The 19,077-nt window shown below is 35.5% G+C and overlaps 1 protein-coding gene across 3 annotated transcripts in view; it reads right to left on the bottom strand.

Annotated features, from left to right (window-relative positions):
• Positions 1–19,077, bottom strand: part of XRN2 (5'-3' exoribonuclease 2) — a 120,922-nt gene that overhangs the window by 7,412 nt on the left and 94,433 nt on the right. For all 3 annotated transcript variants that reach the window (XM_072634595.1, XM_072634596.1, XM_072634597.1), the window contains 4 exons: positions 18,305–18,373; positions 18,078–18,209; positions 13,646–13,770; positions 411–474 (listed from right to left, as the gene is read on the bottom strand). In XM_072634595.1, coding sequence (XP_072490696.1) covers positions 411–474; positions 13,646–13,770; positions 18,078–18,209; positions 18,305–18,373 — 390 coding nt within the window. The remainder of the gene's footprint in view (positions 1–410; positions 475–13,645; positions 13,771–18,077; positions 18,210–18,304; positions 18,374–19,077) is intronic.

Below are 19,077 nucleotides of genomic sequence, written 5' to 3'. Positions count from 1 at the left end.
TGGTTGGTCTGTGCTAATGCTGTGCTACCAGCACAGAAATGATAAAAGTGGAACACCATTAGTTATGCCTCATTAAGTTCCACAGCCCTCCAAAAAAGAAATTTGTTTAGCCTGTCCAAAATCTAATGCAGTTTTAAGCTCTCTGTGTTGAATTTCATGGTACCTCAATAGCTTCAATAAAATAAAAAGGCAAGAACCAAGAAAGTAAGAAAGCATTAACAGTTACATAAAATTTGAATTTCTGAAACAAAGTGCTTTCTTTTCAAAAGATATGCGCCACACTTTCCTAAGTTATAAATCCAAAGGAGATCTTACATATTTTAGAAAAAAATACATTTCAAACTACAAGAATCTTAAGTTTCTAACCCCCTCATCAAATTAGACATAAAATCTTTTTATATTAATATTACCTGTCAAATCTTGGTTGATGGAAAAGGGGAGTGGGGCCTCTCCATGAATCATGTGGTCTCATATCTATAAAATGGATGGAAAATTTAAAATGAAGGTTCAAAAAGAAGCACAAACACAAGTCATTGCTAAATTGCATGCTTTCCAATGATGAGGGAAAAACCCTGAGATATAGCAGGCACTGAATAAAATTCAAATAAATACTTCAAGAATTCTAAAACATTAATCTTTACATTTGCATTTAATGGTAATTGACAAAATAAATTATTTAAGTCTATTGTTTTGGTCGGGGCTAGTTAATTTCTGTTAAAATGCAAAATAAGTGAAAGAAAGTATAGTAATCTGAAATCCTCCCTTAGGCATGTGAAAGTGAAAAGAAAGTTGATCTACCTAGATATCATTGCATTAAAAGACCATAAAATCTCTCTCAAACACAGGGCAGTAAAACACGAAGAAATTATAAAGACCACCCACTTTTCTATTGTTCTCTTGTAGTCAAACCCCAATGCTAATACAAAGATGTAGTAGCAACATGGCTTTAACAAGACACAATTAAATGACTGCTGTTCTTCTAAACAAATTGACCAGTAAACAGGATGAAAGAAACAACTAATCAATAGCTCCCTGGTCAGTTCACAGCACTCGGCAAATTGTGTATCAATCAAAAGCTTCAGTTTCAGTGACATCTTTGATGATCTTCAAAGGCATTTAAGTGTGACCTAATTAAAACAGCTGGTTCCAGAAGTTGTCTAATGAGAGCATTGTGTTGATAGTTAACACCCTGTTAAAACTGGCAATATGCAACTGACAACAAGGCTTAACATAATGTATTCAGGCTCACATTTTAAGGAAAACATAAGCTACAACTTAGTATTTTCTTTCTCAAACCACATGTGCAACAAAGATACTAAGAAAACTAGAAATCTTTATCCTTTAAAAAAAAAAAGCAAGACAAGGGACATCTCATTCTTTTTTGACATAGTGCTCTAGAAAGTAATGGAAAATGAAAAAAGACAACACGAGACAAAGGAGAGAGACAGCATAAGGCAGGTGCTTTTGCTTTCAAAGTATTCTCCCAGCTCACATTAATTTTCATCTTCAGCAGTTCTGCTAGTTCTATTTTGGGCTTTTTTCCAATCAAAACACAAACTAAGCATACCAGATTGTAGAGGGCTTTCTAAATGTGGACAAAATATACATTGTGGATCAGACTCGAGCAAAGCCAAATTTGAAGTTTTCATGTTGTTAGATTTGGAATAGAAAAGACACTGACTTTTTCCTCCTTCCCTGTTCCAAGTGAGGCAGAGCAAAATTTAATGCAAGCACTAGATTTTTCTATTACTGAAATCTTTTTTCGATTCCTGGTCCTTTGCCATTTGTATTATTTCAAAACTAAATCCAAATTGGAATCCAGATTGTTAATAGGAGAGTTAATTACCCCCTCTAATTTGAACTAAATATGGCCATTTAGTGACCAAAAGTAGAACATTAGTTCTCAAATTAAGGCAAGTTCTCACCAGAAGAGAATAATGAAGAATGGTCAGTGATATTATATTAGGATACTAACTTCTATTTGCCAATAATGTTTCCCAATCTTCATAAATAAGCAGTGATACCCCAAATTTGAAAAGAAATCCAGAAAGCTAGTCACCACATACATGACAGGAAATAAGAAAAGAATTTGTGTGTTTATGTATATATCTTCACAATCTGTAAACATTTTTGAATCACTACAATTTCACAGGCAGTAGCAGTAGAAAATGGTGATTACATGATGAACAATTGTTAAAGCTTTTTAAAGAACAGCTACCATTTGACCAACATGGTTTCTTTCTACTAAAAACCTAAATAAGCATATTTATTTCAAGATCACATATTATATTTAATGTTTTACCAATGGATTTGCAATAGATGTTCTACTCTGGCCAAAGTAATCTTTGAGTTGAATAAACAACTGGGCCAGCTTTTCAAGTCCTAACTTTGTTCATGGTAACATCTCTGGTATTAAGTATAAAGTTAAAACTATGATAGGTACCTAGAAGAGATGAACAGACTTTAGTAATGTAATGTGTTATCATGAAACTTTTCTTTAAAAAGCTGAGATTGAAAAGGAAGGTCAACATACTATATACTTTTTTCAGCATCTCACGAACCTAACTTAGAAAAGGAGTCCTACTAAAAATTTGCTGGTAAATTCATTAAACTGATATAGAACACATTAAAATATTTTAAAGTTACACATTTCATGAAGCAGTACCCTTCTGCAAGATACAAAAGAAATAAAAACATTCCAACATATATTCACCTCATGAGACAAATGCTAATTAGCTTTGCTTCTTCTATGTCAGAAATTCTTAATGGTTTTTGTGTCATGGATGCTTCCCCCTCCCCGCCCCAGCAGTCTATTGAAGTCTGTGACAGATCCCTTCTCAGAATATTTTGAAATGCATAGGATTAGAAAAGAAAGCAATTATATTGAAATTCAGGTGTCAAACTATTAAAAAGTAGTATCAAGTTCAGGGACCTTAGGTTAAGAATCCCTGCTCTATGTAAACAGAGTAAATACCAATAGATTATTTACAAAGAAATGCATTTTATTAGGTATTCTTATAAGCAAAGATAATAGTAAAGAAATGATGCACTGATCCTAGAAGAACTGCTTATTTTGGAGTGCAAATACACATAATACAAATATTGACAAAAGACAGAAAGAAATGTAGCTTGATGCCATTTTGACCCATATATTAGTGTCTCTTCTATAGAAGTCACTGAACTGCTGTTGTCACTCTGGCAACATGCCCATTTAATATTTAAGAATTCTGTGATTCATGTAGTATATGTCATATGATAAAAATCAAGAAATGTTTATTTCTTGGGTATTTGTAAAAGCTTCCACAGAGAGGTATGGTAGCCTAGTGAACCAAGTGTTAGACTCGGAGATAATTTATGTTCAAATCCCACCTGAGATAATGACCAACTGTATGACCTGCGGAAGTTATATAATCTTTCTGTGAGTCTCAATTTTGTCACATTTGTAAAGATAAGAAGGGAGATAGAAGAGTAAAGTCAGTCAACAAATATTTACTACTGTGTTCCAGGCATTCTGCTAAACACTGGAGACAGAAAGAGGGGGGAGGGGAGCAGGAGGTCCTTGCTATCAAGGATCTCATACTCTAATGGGAAAGACAACATGCAAATAGCTATGTACAGATAAGATATATATGGGAGAAACCAGAGATAATCATGAAGGGATGGCAAAGGCATTAAGAGGGACTGGGCAAAGTTTTTGTTTGTAGAAGGTGGGATTTTAACTGGGACTTGAAGAAAGCCAGAGAAGGCAGGAAGTGAAGATGAAGAAGGATTCAGGCATGGGGCAAAGCCAGTGAAAATGTCCCAAATCAGGATATAAGAGTGTTGTGTATGAGAACAGCAGTATCAAACTGGATTTCAGAGTAGATGAGAAGAGTAAGGTAAAAGAAGATTAGAAAGGGGTTTGGCTATAAAGGGTTTTGAATATCAGAGGACACAATATTTGATTACAGACGTGATAGGAAACCAATGGAGTTTATTGAACAGGAAAGGGACATGGTCACACCTGTGCTTTAGGAAGTTCAATCTGACAGCTGACTAGAGAACAGACTGGAATAGGAAGAGATTTGTAGCCAAGAAATCAACCAGCAAGCCATTTCTCTATTTCTAACAGGAGATGATGAGGAACTGTACCAGGGCAGTGGAAATGTCAGGAGAGAAAGGTATATACACAAGAGAAGTTATGAAAGCAAAATCAACAGGACTTAAAACTGATTAGACATAAGGGATGGTTGAGAAGAGGAAGATGAGCAAGAGTCCTAGGTTGTGAACTAGGGTTACTGGGAAGATGATGGGGTTTTCAACAGTAATAGGGGAACTTAGGAAGAAGAGAAGCCTTGGGAAAGATGAGTTCAGTTTTGGACATGTTAAGTTCGAGATATCTACGGGATATCTAGGTAGACATGTCCAAAAGGCAAATGGAGATATGAGGCTGAAAGTCTTCAACAAGACAAAAAAAGAATTTATGACTAGTTAAATAGAACTTGGAATCACCAATATAGAGATAAATAATAATTCATGGAAGCCAATGAGATCACCAAGCAAAATAGTAGAGAGACAGAGGAGGACCAAGGACAGAGCCTTGGGAAAACCCAAAGTTAGTGATGACCTGAATGAAGATCCAGAAAAGGAGACTAAAATGTGGTCACACAAGTGGATGGAGAACCCAGAGCAAGAAGTGTCCCTTCTGGTTCAAGATTTGCAATCATAACATATGGAATTAGGAATCTAGCCAACTTTTAAAGGCACATTTTAATGTAAAGAAAATCTTACCACAATATAATTTATGAAATTAAAGCAAAAATTTTAAAAGGATACAAAAGGCAAAGGGACATATATAGCGAGATTGCAGAATAACACCAAACATCATATATTTACTAAATTACTCTATCTTAAAAGTAAATGTCTAATTGAAGGTCTTTAAATGTAAAGTTTTATTAACTACACCCTTCTTTACCCAATAGAGCAATGGTTCTTGACCTTTGTGATGACCTGAACTCTTTATCATCTGTAAAATCTATGGTCTTCTTCTCAGAAGGTTTTTTTTTTAAATGCAAAATAAAAACAAAATACATGGGGTTACAAAGAAAAGCAATTACACTAAAATGAATTCATGAAAACTTTTTTTAATGTTCAGGTTAATAACCCTTGCTCTGAATAATTTGCCTTGATAAGGTTTTGATCAGTCAGAAAAGTTGTGTTACTTTCTGTTCTTCATCTCCCAACCTAAACGTGCCCTTTTCCTTTGGGCTAAAACCAAATATAAATATTTTCAAACACAAAAACTTTTGCAAATTCACCAGAAAATGTATAAAGGCTATACTTAAAACATTCTGCATCAGAGTTATTAAGCATCTTTTTCTAATCCAAAAGAAAAAAAAAGGATAAAAGAAAATGCCATGGCTACCTTTAATCAAATCTCTTTATGCAGCTCTGAAGAACATATACAGTCCTTAAGTATTCATAAGCAGAAATGTCTAGTCTTATGAGTAATGAAATAGAATTTAAAACAAACTTATTACCATTCATTTGTATGGCTCTGACAGAAGATCAATTTGAGAGGGAGAAAAAAACATGGTGAGACAGTGAATTGCACTTCAGAAAGGTTCAGACCAGAGAGGAAAAATGACAGTTAATATTTTCTTTTGGTTTTTTAAAAGTTAGACATTTCCCAGCATTATAAGGCTATATTCACCAAGGCTTCTTCAATAGCTTCTCAAGTGACAATTTACCTAATCAGTGTAGCAATCAAAGTAAAGATTTCATGTTTACTGATTGCATTAATCAAAAATCACTTTTCAAATGCAGTTAATTGACAAGTTTACTGACTTAAAATTAAAGTCACAAATCAGATACAGGAGATTGCAAAAACCAAATATGCCATTCACAATGAATACTAGAGACTGTACTTGACTCCAACAAGTTATCAGCACAGGGACAATTATTCATCAGCTGAAAATTGGCACATCAAAGTCAAATCAGAGAACAAAAGTAAGAAACACCCACAGCAGCACTTGAAAAAGAGATGGCAGCTTGATTGACTGAACTGCCCTTCTTGAGCACAATTTTATGATCACGTAAAAAAAAAAAAACACACAGCTATGACACTAAAGACATTTAAAAGGACTAATAAATCAGTATAGATTTGAAATTTCCTAAGAATGATCTACAGTGCTGAAAGAAATTCTCATAACAGTTTAATCTACTAGAAGAACTGAATGGACTAAATAGGAAAACACTATCTTTTTTGCATAAAGCATAACACTATTTTCCATATTTAAAATACGTAATTACTTTGAAACTAGCTATATTTATAAAGGAAGCTGTTTTTTCCATATGACATCAAAACCTACCATGCCATTAAAACTGCATGGCTACCTGTAAGTGGATCATAACAAGCATGAACACAACTTACCCAACAGAGTAAAGTACAAATTGGGGAGAGGTGGGGAATGGGAAGAGGTGAAGATGGAGTGTTAAAAAAAAAAAAAAATAAAGCAGACTTAAAAAGAATCTGTCAATTTTAGGACTTACTATGCTTTTAAAAATAGAAAGGCCATATATACTAATTAATCTAACACTAGCAAAATTAAGTTACAATGAGGGGAAAATAAATCACGTAAGAACAAAAACAATTTTACCCATATACAGTAAAGTTCTACCTCTGCACTTGATAGCAATCTTGAGCCTTTGAATTATACAGAAGATGCATACTTTCACTAGTAGAGAGAATTTACTTACTAAGGAGTTTCTTTATATCAATGAAGTCACTGGCTCAGTCACTATCACTATCTTTAAGGTTAAGAATTAACCATACAAATATGAAAAAAAAAAAGATTCAGATTACAAGGACCTCAAAATAAATGTTAGGAAGTACTATTATTAAGGAAAGTTGTCTAACACTGAGAAATCACAAATCATTGAATTTCCTTTCCTTATAATTAAGCATATCCGGCTTTAATTAACTGGGTACAATGCAAATGTTACATAGCAAAATACATAAACAATGAAATGTCCACTGCATCCCAATTTTTTATCTTTGGCTGGGGAACAAAGGAATGATTTGTAGGATGGCATGGTTACTTTTCATTAAAAGATACAATGTGACACAGGAGAGAGCGTATTATACCCGAAGTCAGGAGAAACTTGACTTCACATCCCATTTCTTATACTTACTAGTTGTATCACCATGAGCAACCTCTGAGTCTCAGTTTCCTCATTTGTAAAACAGGGATAATAGTACCTATAGTATCTACCTCACGAAATTGTTGGGAGACTTATACGAGGTAACAGCAAAATAGTTAATATTGTATATAGTGCTTTAAGTACTGTAAAGCATTTTACATATCTCATTCAAGATAATGCATGTAAAGTATTTTCTAATTTTAAAGCACCAAATAATGCCAATTATTACTTTGTTAACCTCCAAAAATTAAAGGGCTCTCTAAATACCTCTAATTTTCTTTATAACTATTGCCAAAGAGCAACACTTCTTGAACCTATATGTATTTTCAATTTATACGTAATCAGTACAGCAATCAAAGATTTCACATTTATTGATTGCATTAATTAAAAATCACTTTTTAAATGCAGTTAACTGACAAGTTTACTGACTTCGAATTAAAGTCACAAATCAGATACTGGAGACTGCAAAACCAAAAATGCCTTACAAAATGAATACTGGAGACTGTACTTGATTGACTCCAACAACTTATCAGCATAGGGATAATTCGGGATTCTAACTTAAAAATACTATTTCTACAACACTAGAAAATTCTCTGCCTCTGCCATTTGTTGAGGAAGTCAGTAGTGAATTTGTTCCACAGTTTAAATAATATACTTTCTCTGCCTTTGTCTACAGATTGAAGTACCAATGTTTAAAGCATATTCAGACGGTGCAGCTACCCAGGTACCTTGAACATTTAAATTCTCTGCATTTTATCATCATGTATTTCCTGAGATTTGATGACCAGAAGTATCAAAATACTGCAGATTTGCATCAGATGTAGGATAATACTTTCTCTGTTTATTATTGTGTCAACAGTACAAGCATAACGGGCTGCCTTGCAGGAAAAATATAAGATGATGACTCCTATGATTACTTCCCTAAATCAGGGCTTAACATCCCCTAGTTGGAATCATTTCCCCCCAAATGCATGACTTTACACTTGTTCATTATCTGCTCAGTTGCTATTTTTCATCCCACTTACATAACCTGTTGAGAAGTTTAAGTCATAAAAAGGCAAATCTAGTGTAATGTGAGAAAAAAACTTCCTAAATGGACAAGATACAGAAATAGCTTGAACAAGATGGCTTCTGGGATGCTTTCCAAATCTGAAGTTGTGATTATTAAAAGAGTTAAGTAAAGGGGCAATAAGTAGTAGTTTTATATTTATATATGTGTATGTATGTATATATGTATGATCTCCTTATTCATACCTCATTTAATGGCCAATGATAAGTCTCCAAGCCTCTGTGGTTCATTGCTTAGTTTTTGTTTGGATTAGAATTGAGTCTAAACAGCAACTGTTTTCTGTTCTGGCTAGAAACCCTGAAGGTCTTCCCCTCTCAAACTGATTGTGATGGTAAATTGGGTCATCCTTTGTCTCAATTTTTACCTAGGCCTCCATCATTCACACTATCTAAGACCTGGGAAAGACCTAATTTTGAAAGACCAAGGTCACCCACTGTACCGAGACCATGGACAATCTTCTAAACTTTTGTCTTTGTCACTGCATTTTGATGACTCTGAAGAAGATTGGGGGGGGGGGGGGTGCGGCCGATAACTTTGCCCAGCTCTGTCTCACTTAAATCCAATTCATACACAAGTCAAAACATCACCCTCATGATATCACTGGTCCTCTCTGAGAACAAAGGACTAAAACAACAACATCCTTAAAATGTATATCTATATGTAATATATAACAGTAAAAGACAGTTAAAGACATTAGGAAAAATCTTATAGAAAAATGCATAATTGTTTTGAAACATTGCAAGGGAGGTACAGCCAGTTCTTGCTTTACTTTAAGTGGATCACTGAATAGACCTCTACATAAGGTGATTTTTACGTAATGAGAATCTGCCTGCAGATGTGGGGAAAATAGGGAGAGAAGGAGGGAAAGTGCCATAAAAGTGCCATAAGCCTATGGAGGGAAGGGGCTGGCACAAAATTCAAGGACCTATAGAGGACAGGGACAGAAAAGCAAAAGGAGGAGGGGGAACACACTGGGACCTGAGCCAGTCACGTGGGCATCTGATTGGAACTGACAGGAAGAATACTCTGGGGGTAGACATGTGGGAGCTGGAAATGGACACAAACAGGAGAATATGGACAACACTCAGGGGCTGGGGATAGAAATGCAGGACCTGAGGGTAGACAAAGACAGACACAAGGTTCTGTGGAGTGGGGCAAATATCTCCTCTCTTGGCAATCTAAGTCTCAAGCCAAGCCCCTGATGCAGGGTGGTGGCCTCTGGCCTCTCTGTGTGTCCATTCTTCTGCTTTCACTTACTTGTGTTTTTTTTTAAACAATGGGGGAAGGAGGCGGATGTGAGGGGGGAAAGCCACAGAGGGGCAGGAGCAAAAAGAGAGCACAGTACTGTAAAGTTAATATAGATGTTTTTGGAATGCAGATTTCTTACAGAATTCTTTATGTAAAGTCAAATTTGGGTAATGTGAATTTATATAAAAGTGAGAACTGTCTGTATTAGTTTTCTCTAGGGTATGAAAAAGTAGAAAAAACTTTTGTGATATTATACATGAAAACAAAATCATTTTGGTGTCCTCAGTACCTCAGATATATAATGCAGATGAATCATTTTTTAAAATAAGGAAAATGACTAAATGACCTCTAAGGCCTTGTCTAACTCTAAAATCCTTTGATTCCAATCATAAAAATTTTCAGTACAACTTAAAACACAACTACTCATGTTGCCACTAGTCAGATGCAATCATCATACAATTTTAAAGTTCTTAAATGAGTTTTTAAAATTTTTTTCCTGTTGCACAATGTACTTCTCCATCCCCACATTTTAATTTGTATTCCCATTGTTTTCTGTGATTCCACATTTTATATAATTTTTCATCCTGTTATAGGCCATCATCCCAAATTTATTTTTAAAAAGAAAAAAAGCCACCTTTCCCTATCTTTGTTACAATAATTCCAAGTCACTCTCTTAGCTTTCTTAATGACCTTATCATCTGTTTCTAAATCTCCTCTAACCTTTCTGACAAATTCTGATACGTCATAATTCAAGCTGCCAATACCCCTGACCACATTAATCCACAACAAACTCCATCTCCACCCCTACTTTAGCCACACCTTAGTCATCTTACAAGACTGAATTAATTTCTAAAACCTCAACTTAAAAATTCTACCTCCCCAGACCTCCAATCCTTCCTAAAGTATTCATCTCTCTCACATAAAAACCAGTTCTTGAACTTCATTAGGACCTTCACCTTTCTCTATTTTCCCAGGAAGTCTATTCTAACTTTGCTTCCCTATCCAGTTTTGATCCCGTTATCTGTCACTTTAATGATTACCCACATTTACTTCCTATCACACCCTATTTAGTTCATCTTTAATTCCGAGTACATCTGACTATTCATTTGAAAAAAATCCTGTTCCATAACTGAGAAGAAGAAATTGTTCATGTCACCTTTCAATTTTTTTCTGCACAACCCAAATTAGGCAATGACTACTTACCAATGTTCACAACATTCTAAACTGTCCCTCAAACTCCCAGTTGCACCCCAAATACCAAATACTTACAGCTAGAAGATCTAGATTAATCCCCTTAAAGGACTGAAACTATCAGATGGGAACTCCCTCAACTTTCCTTTTCTACTCCTCAAAACTTCATTTTAAGTGACTTTGTAAGGTGCGATTCAACTAGGTGAGGCTATCACTAAGGAAGGCAAAACAGTGATCTGCAAGACAGTAGATGATAGGAGAAAAAAGAAGTCAGACAATAATCTTTTTCTTTTCCATAAATTGTGATGATACTGTCTGCTGCTCACTCTTCACATGGGCACTGCTTTAGTTTAAGAACTCATCATACAATAATAGCTTTTTAATTGATCTTCTTACATTCAGTCACTTCCTTCCTTAATCTATACTCAACACAACTACAAAGGTAAATCATCTAAAACTACAAGTACAACCACATTATTCCTCTGCTGGAGCAGCTTCCTCTTGTTTCCTGGATAAAACATGAACTCCTGTTTGACTTTTAAAGCCTTTCACTATCTGGCTCTAGCCTCCCTTTTCAATCCTCCTACACAGGCTCTTCACTTACTGGGCATTCTAGGCAAACAAGCCTCCTTGCTGATCTCCCTATTGACATTCCATATCCTGCCTGTGCCCAGGCCAGGCCTGAAATGCACTTGCTCTGTTTCCCACCATCAGAGCTTCTTTCAAAACTTAGCTCAAGTGTCATCCCTTACAGGAATCCTTTTCTGATTCTATTTTCTTTGCTAGTTCCCTATCTCAGAAATTACTTTGTATGTTTTGTACTTAATTTCCTACATGTTTTTTGTTTTGTTTTTCTCCCCAAAGAAACATAAGCACTTTGAAGGAAGGGACTGTTTTGTTCTTGTTTCTGTATTTGTACTTCCTGGCACAGCTTGTGCTCAAAAAATGCAAGTTAAATTTAGGTGAATTTTCAGTATCATCCCCTAAAACCTACTCTTTTCTTTCTAGTATGAGGTGTCCATACTCCTTTCCTCTAGAGATCTTCAATCTTTTCTTCTTCATTATCCTCTTCTCATCTGCCTAGAAGAAGGCTAAGGATTTCATCTGTTTTTTAAAAAAACAAAAAACCTCCCTTCAAACATTCTACATGTTTTACCATTTCCTTCTTCTTCATAATGAAAAAGTAGCTTAAGTTCTCAAAAGAACTAGCATTTATATAGTGTTTTATGGTTTGTAAAGAATTTTATATATGTCTTCTCACTTGATCCTCACAATTCTACAAGACAGGTGCTATTATCCCAATTTTATAGAAGAGGAAACTATTAGCAGCCATATGCATTACTCCAAATCACTAATATTTCAGTAAGAGAAATGCCTCACCATTCAGAAAATTGGCAGAGTTCAAAAGATTGAAATAGTTAATGTTATAAAGGAAGGCAAGCACACTCTTTAGGTGGAGCTATGAAATGAGCAAGCATTCTGGAAAGCAAGTTAGAAATAGCTAAAATAAATTACCAAATTGACCATACACCTTTTGACCTACTGCTTTTTATAATCTACAGAAGTATACTGGATCCTCTCTATGGTAAAGTAAGTTTCTAAGTGATTTTGTATTCTCTTTCTCAAAGAATCACAGGGTTCTTTATTTCTGTCCTGCTATATGTCATTAGGTGAAAAGGCAAAAATACTTGGAACTGTTATTTTCTAAGGTTTTGAAAATTAACGTTAGGAGTTAGCCCAGCTCCTAAAATCCAAACTCATGAAATTGCCCTAAATAAAAGCCCTCATACTTTCCTTCCTGCTGTGCCATGTGCTGTTAAGTCAAATTAAATTTAAAAGTATTTCCTGAAAAAAGAATATATAGCTCTTCAAAATGAAAGGTATTTTCTAAATATTTTTCCCCATTTATCATGGTAGTCTCACCATTAATTTTATCTGCCTAAAATATTCTTAAACAAATTTTATAAATACAGTTAGCTTTTGAAGTTGAGGATTCTTTTGTTGAGATTGCGCCATTTTTGAAGACACATTTTTATATAGAAAAAATTTCTCTTTGTGGTTGAGCCCTTACTATTAAAACACAGGATATTCTAAGAATCCCATAGCAAGCTTCAGATTTGTAAAAGGTTGATAAGAGAGCCAAGAGGACCCCTTTTAAAGGTTTCTTTCCTGTCACATATTTTTGCTATTACAAAACAAGCATAAAATATTTAAAATTCATCACACACATAGCCTCTTGGGAGTGCTTTTCTGAAGTACTGGTGAACCAGCAGAAGAATTTTTAGAAACAGTGAAAAGCCAGGGAACCCATGAAAGTGAACATAAGAATATTAAGAGGCCTAGGCAAACACATGGGATCAAAGCACTATAAGGCTGTCAGGAGTGGGGAAAAACAGAAATTTCTATTGCAGTGCATATGATATTTCTTAAAATGGCACTTTGATGAATACATCTCAATGTGAAATCCAAAGAACAGTACAAATGAACTTAATTCTTTATACTAGTACCAATTTCTATATATGAAAGAAATATAAAACACTCAAAAGTAAGCTACAAGTGAAAAACAATAAAAAAAATTTAGGACTGGTTACCCATAGATATCATGTGCCAACTATATTATTTTTAGTGATAATGGGAGAAATTAAACTACACCCTTATGCTACCTCTAAAAATGTAAAAGCAGATTTTTATATTAAAAGCAAGAAAGGCAAATCGAGTATAAACATAATCAACACTAACTATATGTATAAGTGCTAAAGTAAGTGCTAAAATTATAAGACGACAAATATCAAAAATGGTAGTTGTAGAATGGGCCCTTAGAAATTCATGCCTAATATTAATAAATCCTGATGGTACCAATTTGTCACCACTAAAGTAAAATTATCTTTGTAAAGAAAATTTGAAAAAAAATCTTCCATTTAAAAATAAAATTGTAGAGGAAAAGTAATAACTTACTTGACATAAGCTTTGGAATCTGTGCTTGTCCTCTTATCATTGGCCTGTATAAATTTCCCTGGTAATTTCCAGGTGGCGCAGCATTGCTGTAAGGTCCACCTCCTGGACCTCTTGGAATAACGTGACTGTAATGTGCAAAAAAAATCATTTAAAATTAGAAAAACTTCTTTTAAACATAAATGGTGACTTTGTTCAGACCTTAGTTTTACTGATCTATAAAAAGAAGATGATGAGGTCAAGATGATCTCTAAGGTCATTTCTATTCAAAATCTATGATCCTATGACCTTATTACAAGTCTTATTGATTATTCTCCTAAATACCTCTCACATCCAACCCCTTTTCTCCAATTTACTTGACAAACAATGACCCTAATCACTTTTCTCCTTGTCTACCACAATAGCTTCCTAACTGGTCTACCTGCCTCAGGTATCTCCCCTCTCCAATCCATTTTCCAGTTGTCAGAGTGATAACACTAAAGTATGAATTTGATTATGTCATTCCCCCACTCAATAAACTCCAGTAGCTTCCCATCTATCTCAAGGGTCAATTACAAACTCTTAAGAAACAATTCCAACCTTGCTTTCTAGTCTTATAATATATACCACTCCCCGTCATGCAGTCTATCATCCAGCCCAAATGGTCTTACAGGTTGATTGTTGTCCTTCATGCTCAAAAGAGGACTAAAATATTATCACTATGTTGGGGTCAAGGTGCAGAGTATTTAACTGTGGCTGATCAGACCAATACAAGCTTGGAAGTCTCTACCACAGGTCAGATACAAATAGTCCACATGAACATTTGGAGTGGAGATGTCTCTAAATTTGTGAATCTCACAGTTTTTTTGAGCTAATGCAATTCTGTTTTGCTTACACAGCACAATGCCTTCTTTTATGCAGACACACTACACTGGACAGTCCTATACCAATGACTCCCATGTCTCACAACTGATTCCAAAGTTCTTCAAAAAGACCTTGAGAATGTCCTTACATGGGTTCTTCTGACCTTTGTATGAGCACTTGCCTTGAGTTCTCTGTAAACTAGTCTTTTAGGGAAACTGATGTTTGGCATTTGAACAACTTGGCCAGCCCAATGAAGTTCAGGTCTCTGTAGTAGAGTCTGAATGCTTGGCAGTTCAGCTCAAAAAAGGACCTCAGTTTCGTGCACTTTATCTTGCCAGGTAATTTTCAGAATCTTCCTATTAGTTTCCTAACACAGTACTAGTATATTGTCCAAGTTTCACAGGCATGCAACAATGAGGTCAGCACAATGGTTCTCTAGACTAGGGTTTCTTTTTTTTTTTATTTGTTTTCAGTGTTCTACAATCACTTCTATGTATCATAGGTTTTTTTCCCCTCCCTCCCCTTCTCTCCCCCCTACCTCTGCACTCCCTCCCTGAGACAGCATACAATTTTATATAGATTCTACACATACATTCCTATCAAATACATTTTCACCTTAGTCATGTTGCATAGAAGAATTAAAATGAATGGGAGAAACCATAAAACAAACCCAAACATAATACAAAAGAAAACCATCTGCTTCATTCTGTGATAGAATTCCATAGTTCTTCCCTGGATGCGGAAGGCATTTTGCCTTGAGAACATTGAGAATTATTTAAGTCCTTGCATTGCAATGAAGTACTAAGTCTACCAGAAAAACTCCTCGCACACTGTGGTTGTTGCTGTGTACAAAGTTCTCCTGGTTCTGCTCCTTTCACTCAGCATCAGTTCTTATAAGTCTTTCCAGCCTCTCTGAAGTCTCCCTGTTCCTCATTTCTTATAGCACAACAGTATTCCATTACATTCATATACCACAATTAATTCAGCCATTCCCCAATTGATGGGCATCCCTTTGATTTCCAGTTTTTGGCCACTACAAATAGAGTAGCTATAAATGTTTTTGTACACGTGGGACCCTTTCCCATTTTTATGATCTCTTGGGGATACAGTCTTAGAAGCAGTATTGCTGGGTCAAAGGGTATGCAAATTTTTGTAGCCCTTTGGGCATAGTTCCAAATTGCTCTCCAGAATGGCTGGATCAGCTCACAGCTCCACCAACAATGAATTAGTGTTCCAATCCTCCCACATCTTCTCCAACATTTATCATTTTCCTGTTTTGTCATGTTAGTCAATCTGATAGGTGTGATGTATCTCAGAGTTGTTTTGATTTGCATCTCTCTAATCAATAGTGATTTAGAGCATTTTTTCCTATGACTGTAGGTAGCTTTAATTTCTTCCTCTGAAAACTGCCTGTTCATATCCTTTATCAATTGGGGATAGACTAGGGTTTCTTAAAACTTTTTCTACTTGTGACTCCTTTTTGCATTTTGGCAGCATCCATTGGCGTTGCATGGCATGATGGCATATGCAGTGCAAAGTGTGCATGCTGCGTGTTCAGAACCAAGGCAGCAATGAAGTTGCACAATGCAACATGGGCAAGCACCACCAGAAACACCTCAGATTCATTACACATTTGATTTCTAATGAATTTTTGATTTTTCTGCATTCAGAAACCTTTTACTGTTGCCAAATTTTTCACAAACCCATGTGGAGTCTCAACTTGCAGTTCTGCTATAAGAAGTGCTGCTATAAACCTTCAGTTTGGTAGGCAGCCTAATACCTCTTCACTGCCACACCTTCCTTCAGAGCCTCCCAAACAGAGCTAGTTCTGGTAATGTACAAGTCAACCTCATCATCTATATGCATCATCTATATTCCTGGAAAGTATACTACTAAAGTAAAGAAAAAATCCACAGCACTCAAAACTTCTCTCCGTTTGCTGTAACTGATAGATCCATTGTTGGTACAGTGCTGGCTGGTGAAGAACTTCTATTTTCTAGGTGTTAATTGCCAAACCAATTCAAAATTAGCATAAGTGGCAAAGAACTGATCCGTACTCTGTTGCATCACATCCTCAAAGGCTGCATTGAGTGCATACTCATCTATGAACAAAGTTATGAACCAATTCTTACTTCACTTTAGTCTGGGCTTGCAGACTTTTCAAGTTGAATAATGTGCCATCGTTTGGTAGCTGACCTTGCTGCTGTGTTCGTCCTCATTGAAGGCATCTGACAACATTGTTGAAATCATTCTAAAAAGCAGGGAAGCAAGCACCCAGCTCTGCTCAATGCCAAAGAAGTGCAACAGCATCATCCATCATCCAGAACCCATGCAAGCATGGAATTGGCATACAACACTGATGAACTTCTCTGGGCAACCAAATTTCGACATGATCTTCCACAAGTCCTCATGACTGACAGTATTATTGTTTGCAGACCTCTGTTCTGCTACTGGCATTTCTCCTGGAGTTGTTGCACAGCAAACACCATATCAACCATTCCTTGGCCCTTTCTGAAGTCACAGTGCCTCTCAGGTAGATGACCATCTTCCAGGTGAAGAATAAGCCAACTTAAGGAGGACTCTGGCAAGAATCTTGCCAGCAATAACTAAGAGAGAGATCCTTCCCCTTTCCCCCTCTACCCCATGATTGTGGCAGGACAAACTTATTTCCTTTTCCAAAGCCTTCTTGCTAATCCTTACATGATACTCCATTTCCTTCCCCTTTGTAAAGGCTGCCCCTTCACTCCATCCCTGTGGCTGGAATGCTTTATCTCCTTACCTCTGCCTACTGGAAGCTTTAGTTTCTTTCAAATCTCAGCTCAAGTGCTACACCTTGTATATGAGGCCTCTCTTGCTGTGACCTAACTGATTCCTTTGGGCTCCCAACTTATCTTGTGTGCATTTAATTTGTACATATTTACATATGTACATGTTATGTTTAACATGTTTATATACATGTTATCAAGTCCAATAGAGTGTAAGCTCCTTGAAGACAGGAACTGTTTATCTTTTGTCTTTGTATCCCCTGGGCCGAGCAGTGTCTTGCGCATAATCAATACTTAATGGTTGATGAATTATACCCCTCTTAGTCACTTTCTTCTTTACTCTTCCATTGGACTAATAATAAACCCATGAAGAGTCCTTCTGGGACTGTGACTTCTCAGCTATTTATCTCCTACATATAATACGTTGTTTTACACATAGAAGAGAGATGAAATGAATTAAAGCTACAAAATACTGCTAGACTCTTTTGAAAGAATTTGCCTCCTTTTTATTCTAATCATAAAAATTAAAACACAGTAGAAGATTACAGTTTAAATCATCTTTTAAAAGATTAAGAAAAAACAGGCCAGACAAGCAAATTTTAAAATGTTTCACAGAAAAAAGCATCAAAGAAAATGAAGAAATGAACATATTAATTTAGAGTCTATTAAGGATTTGGATTGCATCCTGTCAATTTTCAAGGTTATTCTTAAAATGATTTGACTATTGAGTACATTTAAGAATGATTGTTAAGATTATTTAAGACTTTCTGGTAAAAAAAAGACTGGGGAAGAAAAGTACATAAGGAAATGGGTAGTGTATTACTTACCCTAGTGTTCTAAATGCCGACTGATCCAAGTGAACTGGCCTTCGGTCTCTGTTAAAGCCAAGCTGTGGTCTCCACTGTCGTCCATTGCTGGATTTTTCCCAATCACCAGGTTTGAGTACAGTTGCAGGCTTTCTGAATATTTGAAAATTCAGCATTTTAGTTACATACAAATGCACTACTGTTATGAAATAATCTAGTTAGTTTTGAAAAAAATAAACTTAAGTTACCTGGCTCCTGGTAACACTGTAGCTTTAAAAATGTAATCTTCAGCAAACTGTGGGTCTTTAAAATTAATACTGAAAAAGAGCAAACACACACTTTAAGAAAAAGGCTACATTAAATACAACATGTGAATCACTTAAACTCTCAAATGGCTGTATTAATGTGAATAACTGAATTCCACAGATAACTAAAAATCTGTAAATCTGCTCATATATACTGAGGATCTCTCTTTAGCATTTAATAGGGGTCAAATCCCATTACAATAAAACTCTTCAATTTACTGTAATTTTTGTTTTTTAAAGGAAAAGTTGCTTCTAACAACTCATTCCCAGCAGGTTATCTTAGAGACTTGTTTTATAGTCCATTTTAGTGTAATGAGATTTTATCTGTATGTCTATTTAAAGAGCACAAAATTCAGTCTGTGAAGATAATAGGCAGGCATCACATACAAAGTGGGTATTTATTTAAACCTCTTGATTACTACAGAATTTACTATTTAGAACAGTTCAAGTTAACAATGTTCAAAAGTTGCTAGATAAAAAAACAAGCAGTTTACGTACAATAATGAAGAAAGAAGTTGCCTACTTTGAAGATATATCTTGTCATTTTAAGTACCATTACTGATAGCTTTTCTGGGATAAATGATAACTAATTGCAGAATATGACAAAAGTGAACATTTTTTCAGAAAAAAAATCCAATCTAAGCTCATTTAGTTTCCTTTATTCCCCTCCTCCTTTCCTCTAGCTCTGTTAGGCACTGGACTTTATCCACACCAAA

The sequence above is a fragment of the Notamacropus eugenii genome, chromosome 1 (assembly GCF_028372415.1).
Source record: "Notamacropus eugenii isolate mMacEug1 chromosome 1, mMacEug1.pri_v2, whole genome shotgun sequence".
Classification (NCBI taxonomy): domain Eukaryota; kingdom Metazoa; phylum Chordata; class Mammalia; order Diprotodontia; family Macropodidae; genus Notamacropus; species Notamacropus eugenii.
The sequence above is the reverse complement of the archived record's forward strand: the minus strand, read 5'-3'. Positions and strand labels throughout refer to the sequence as shown.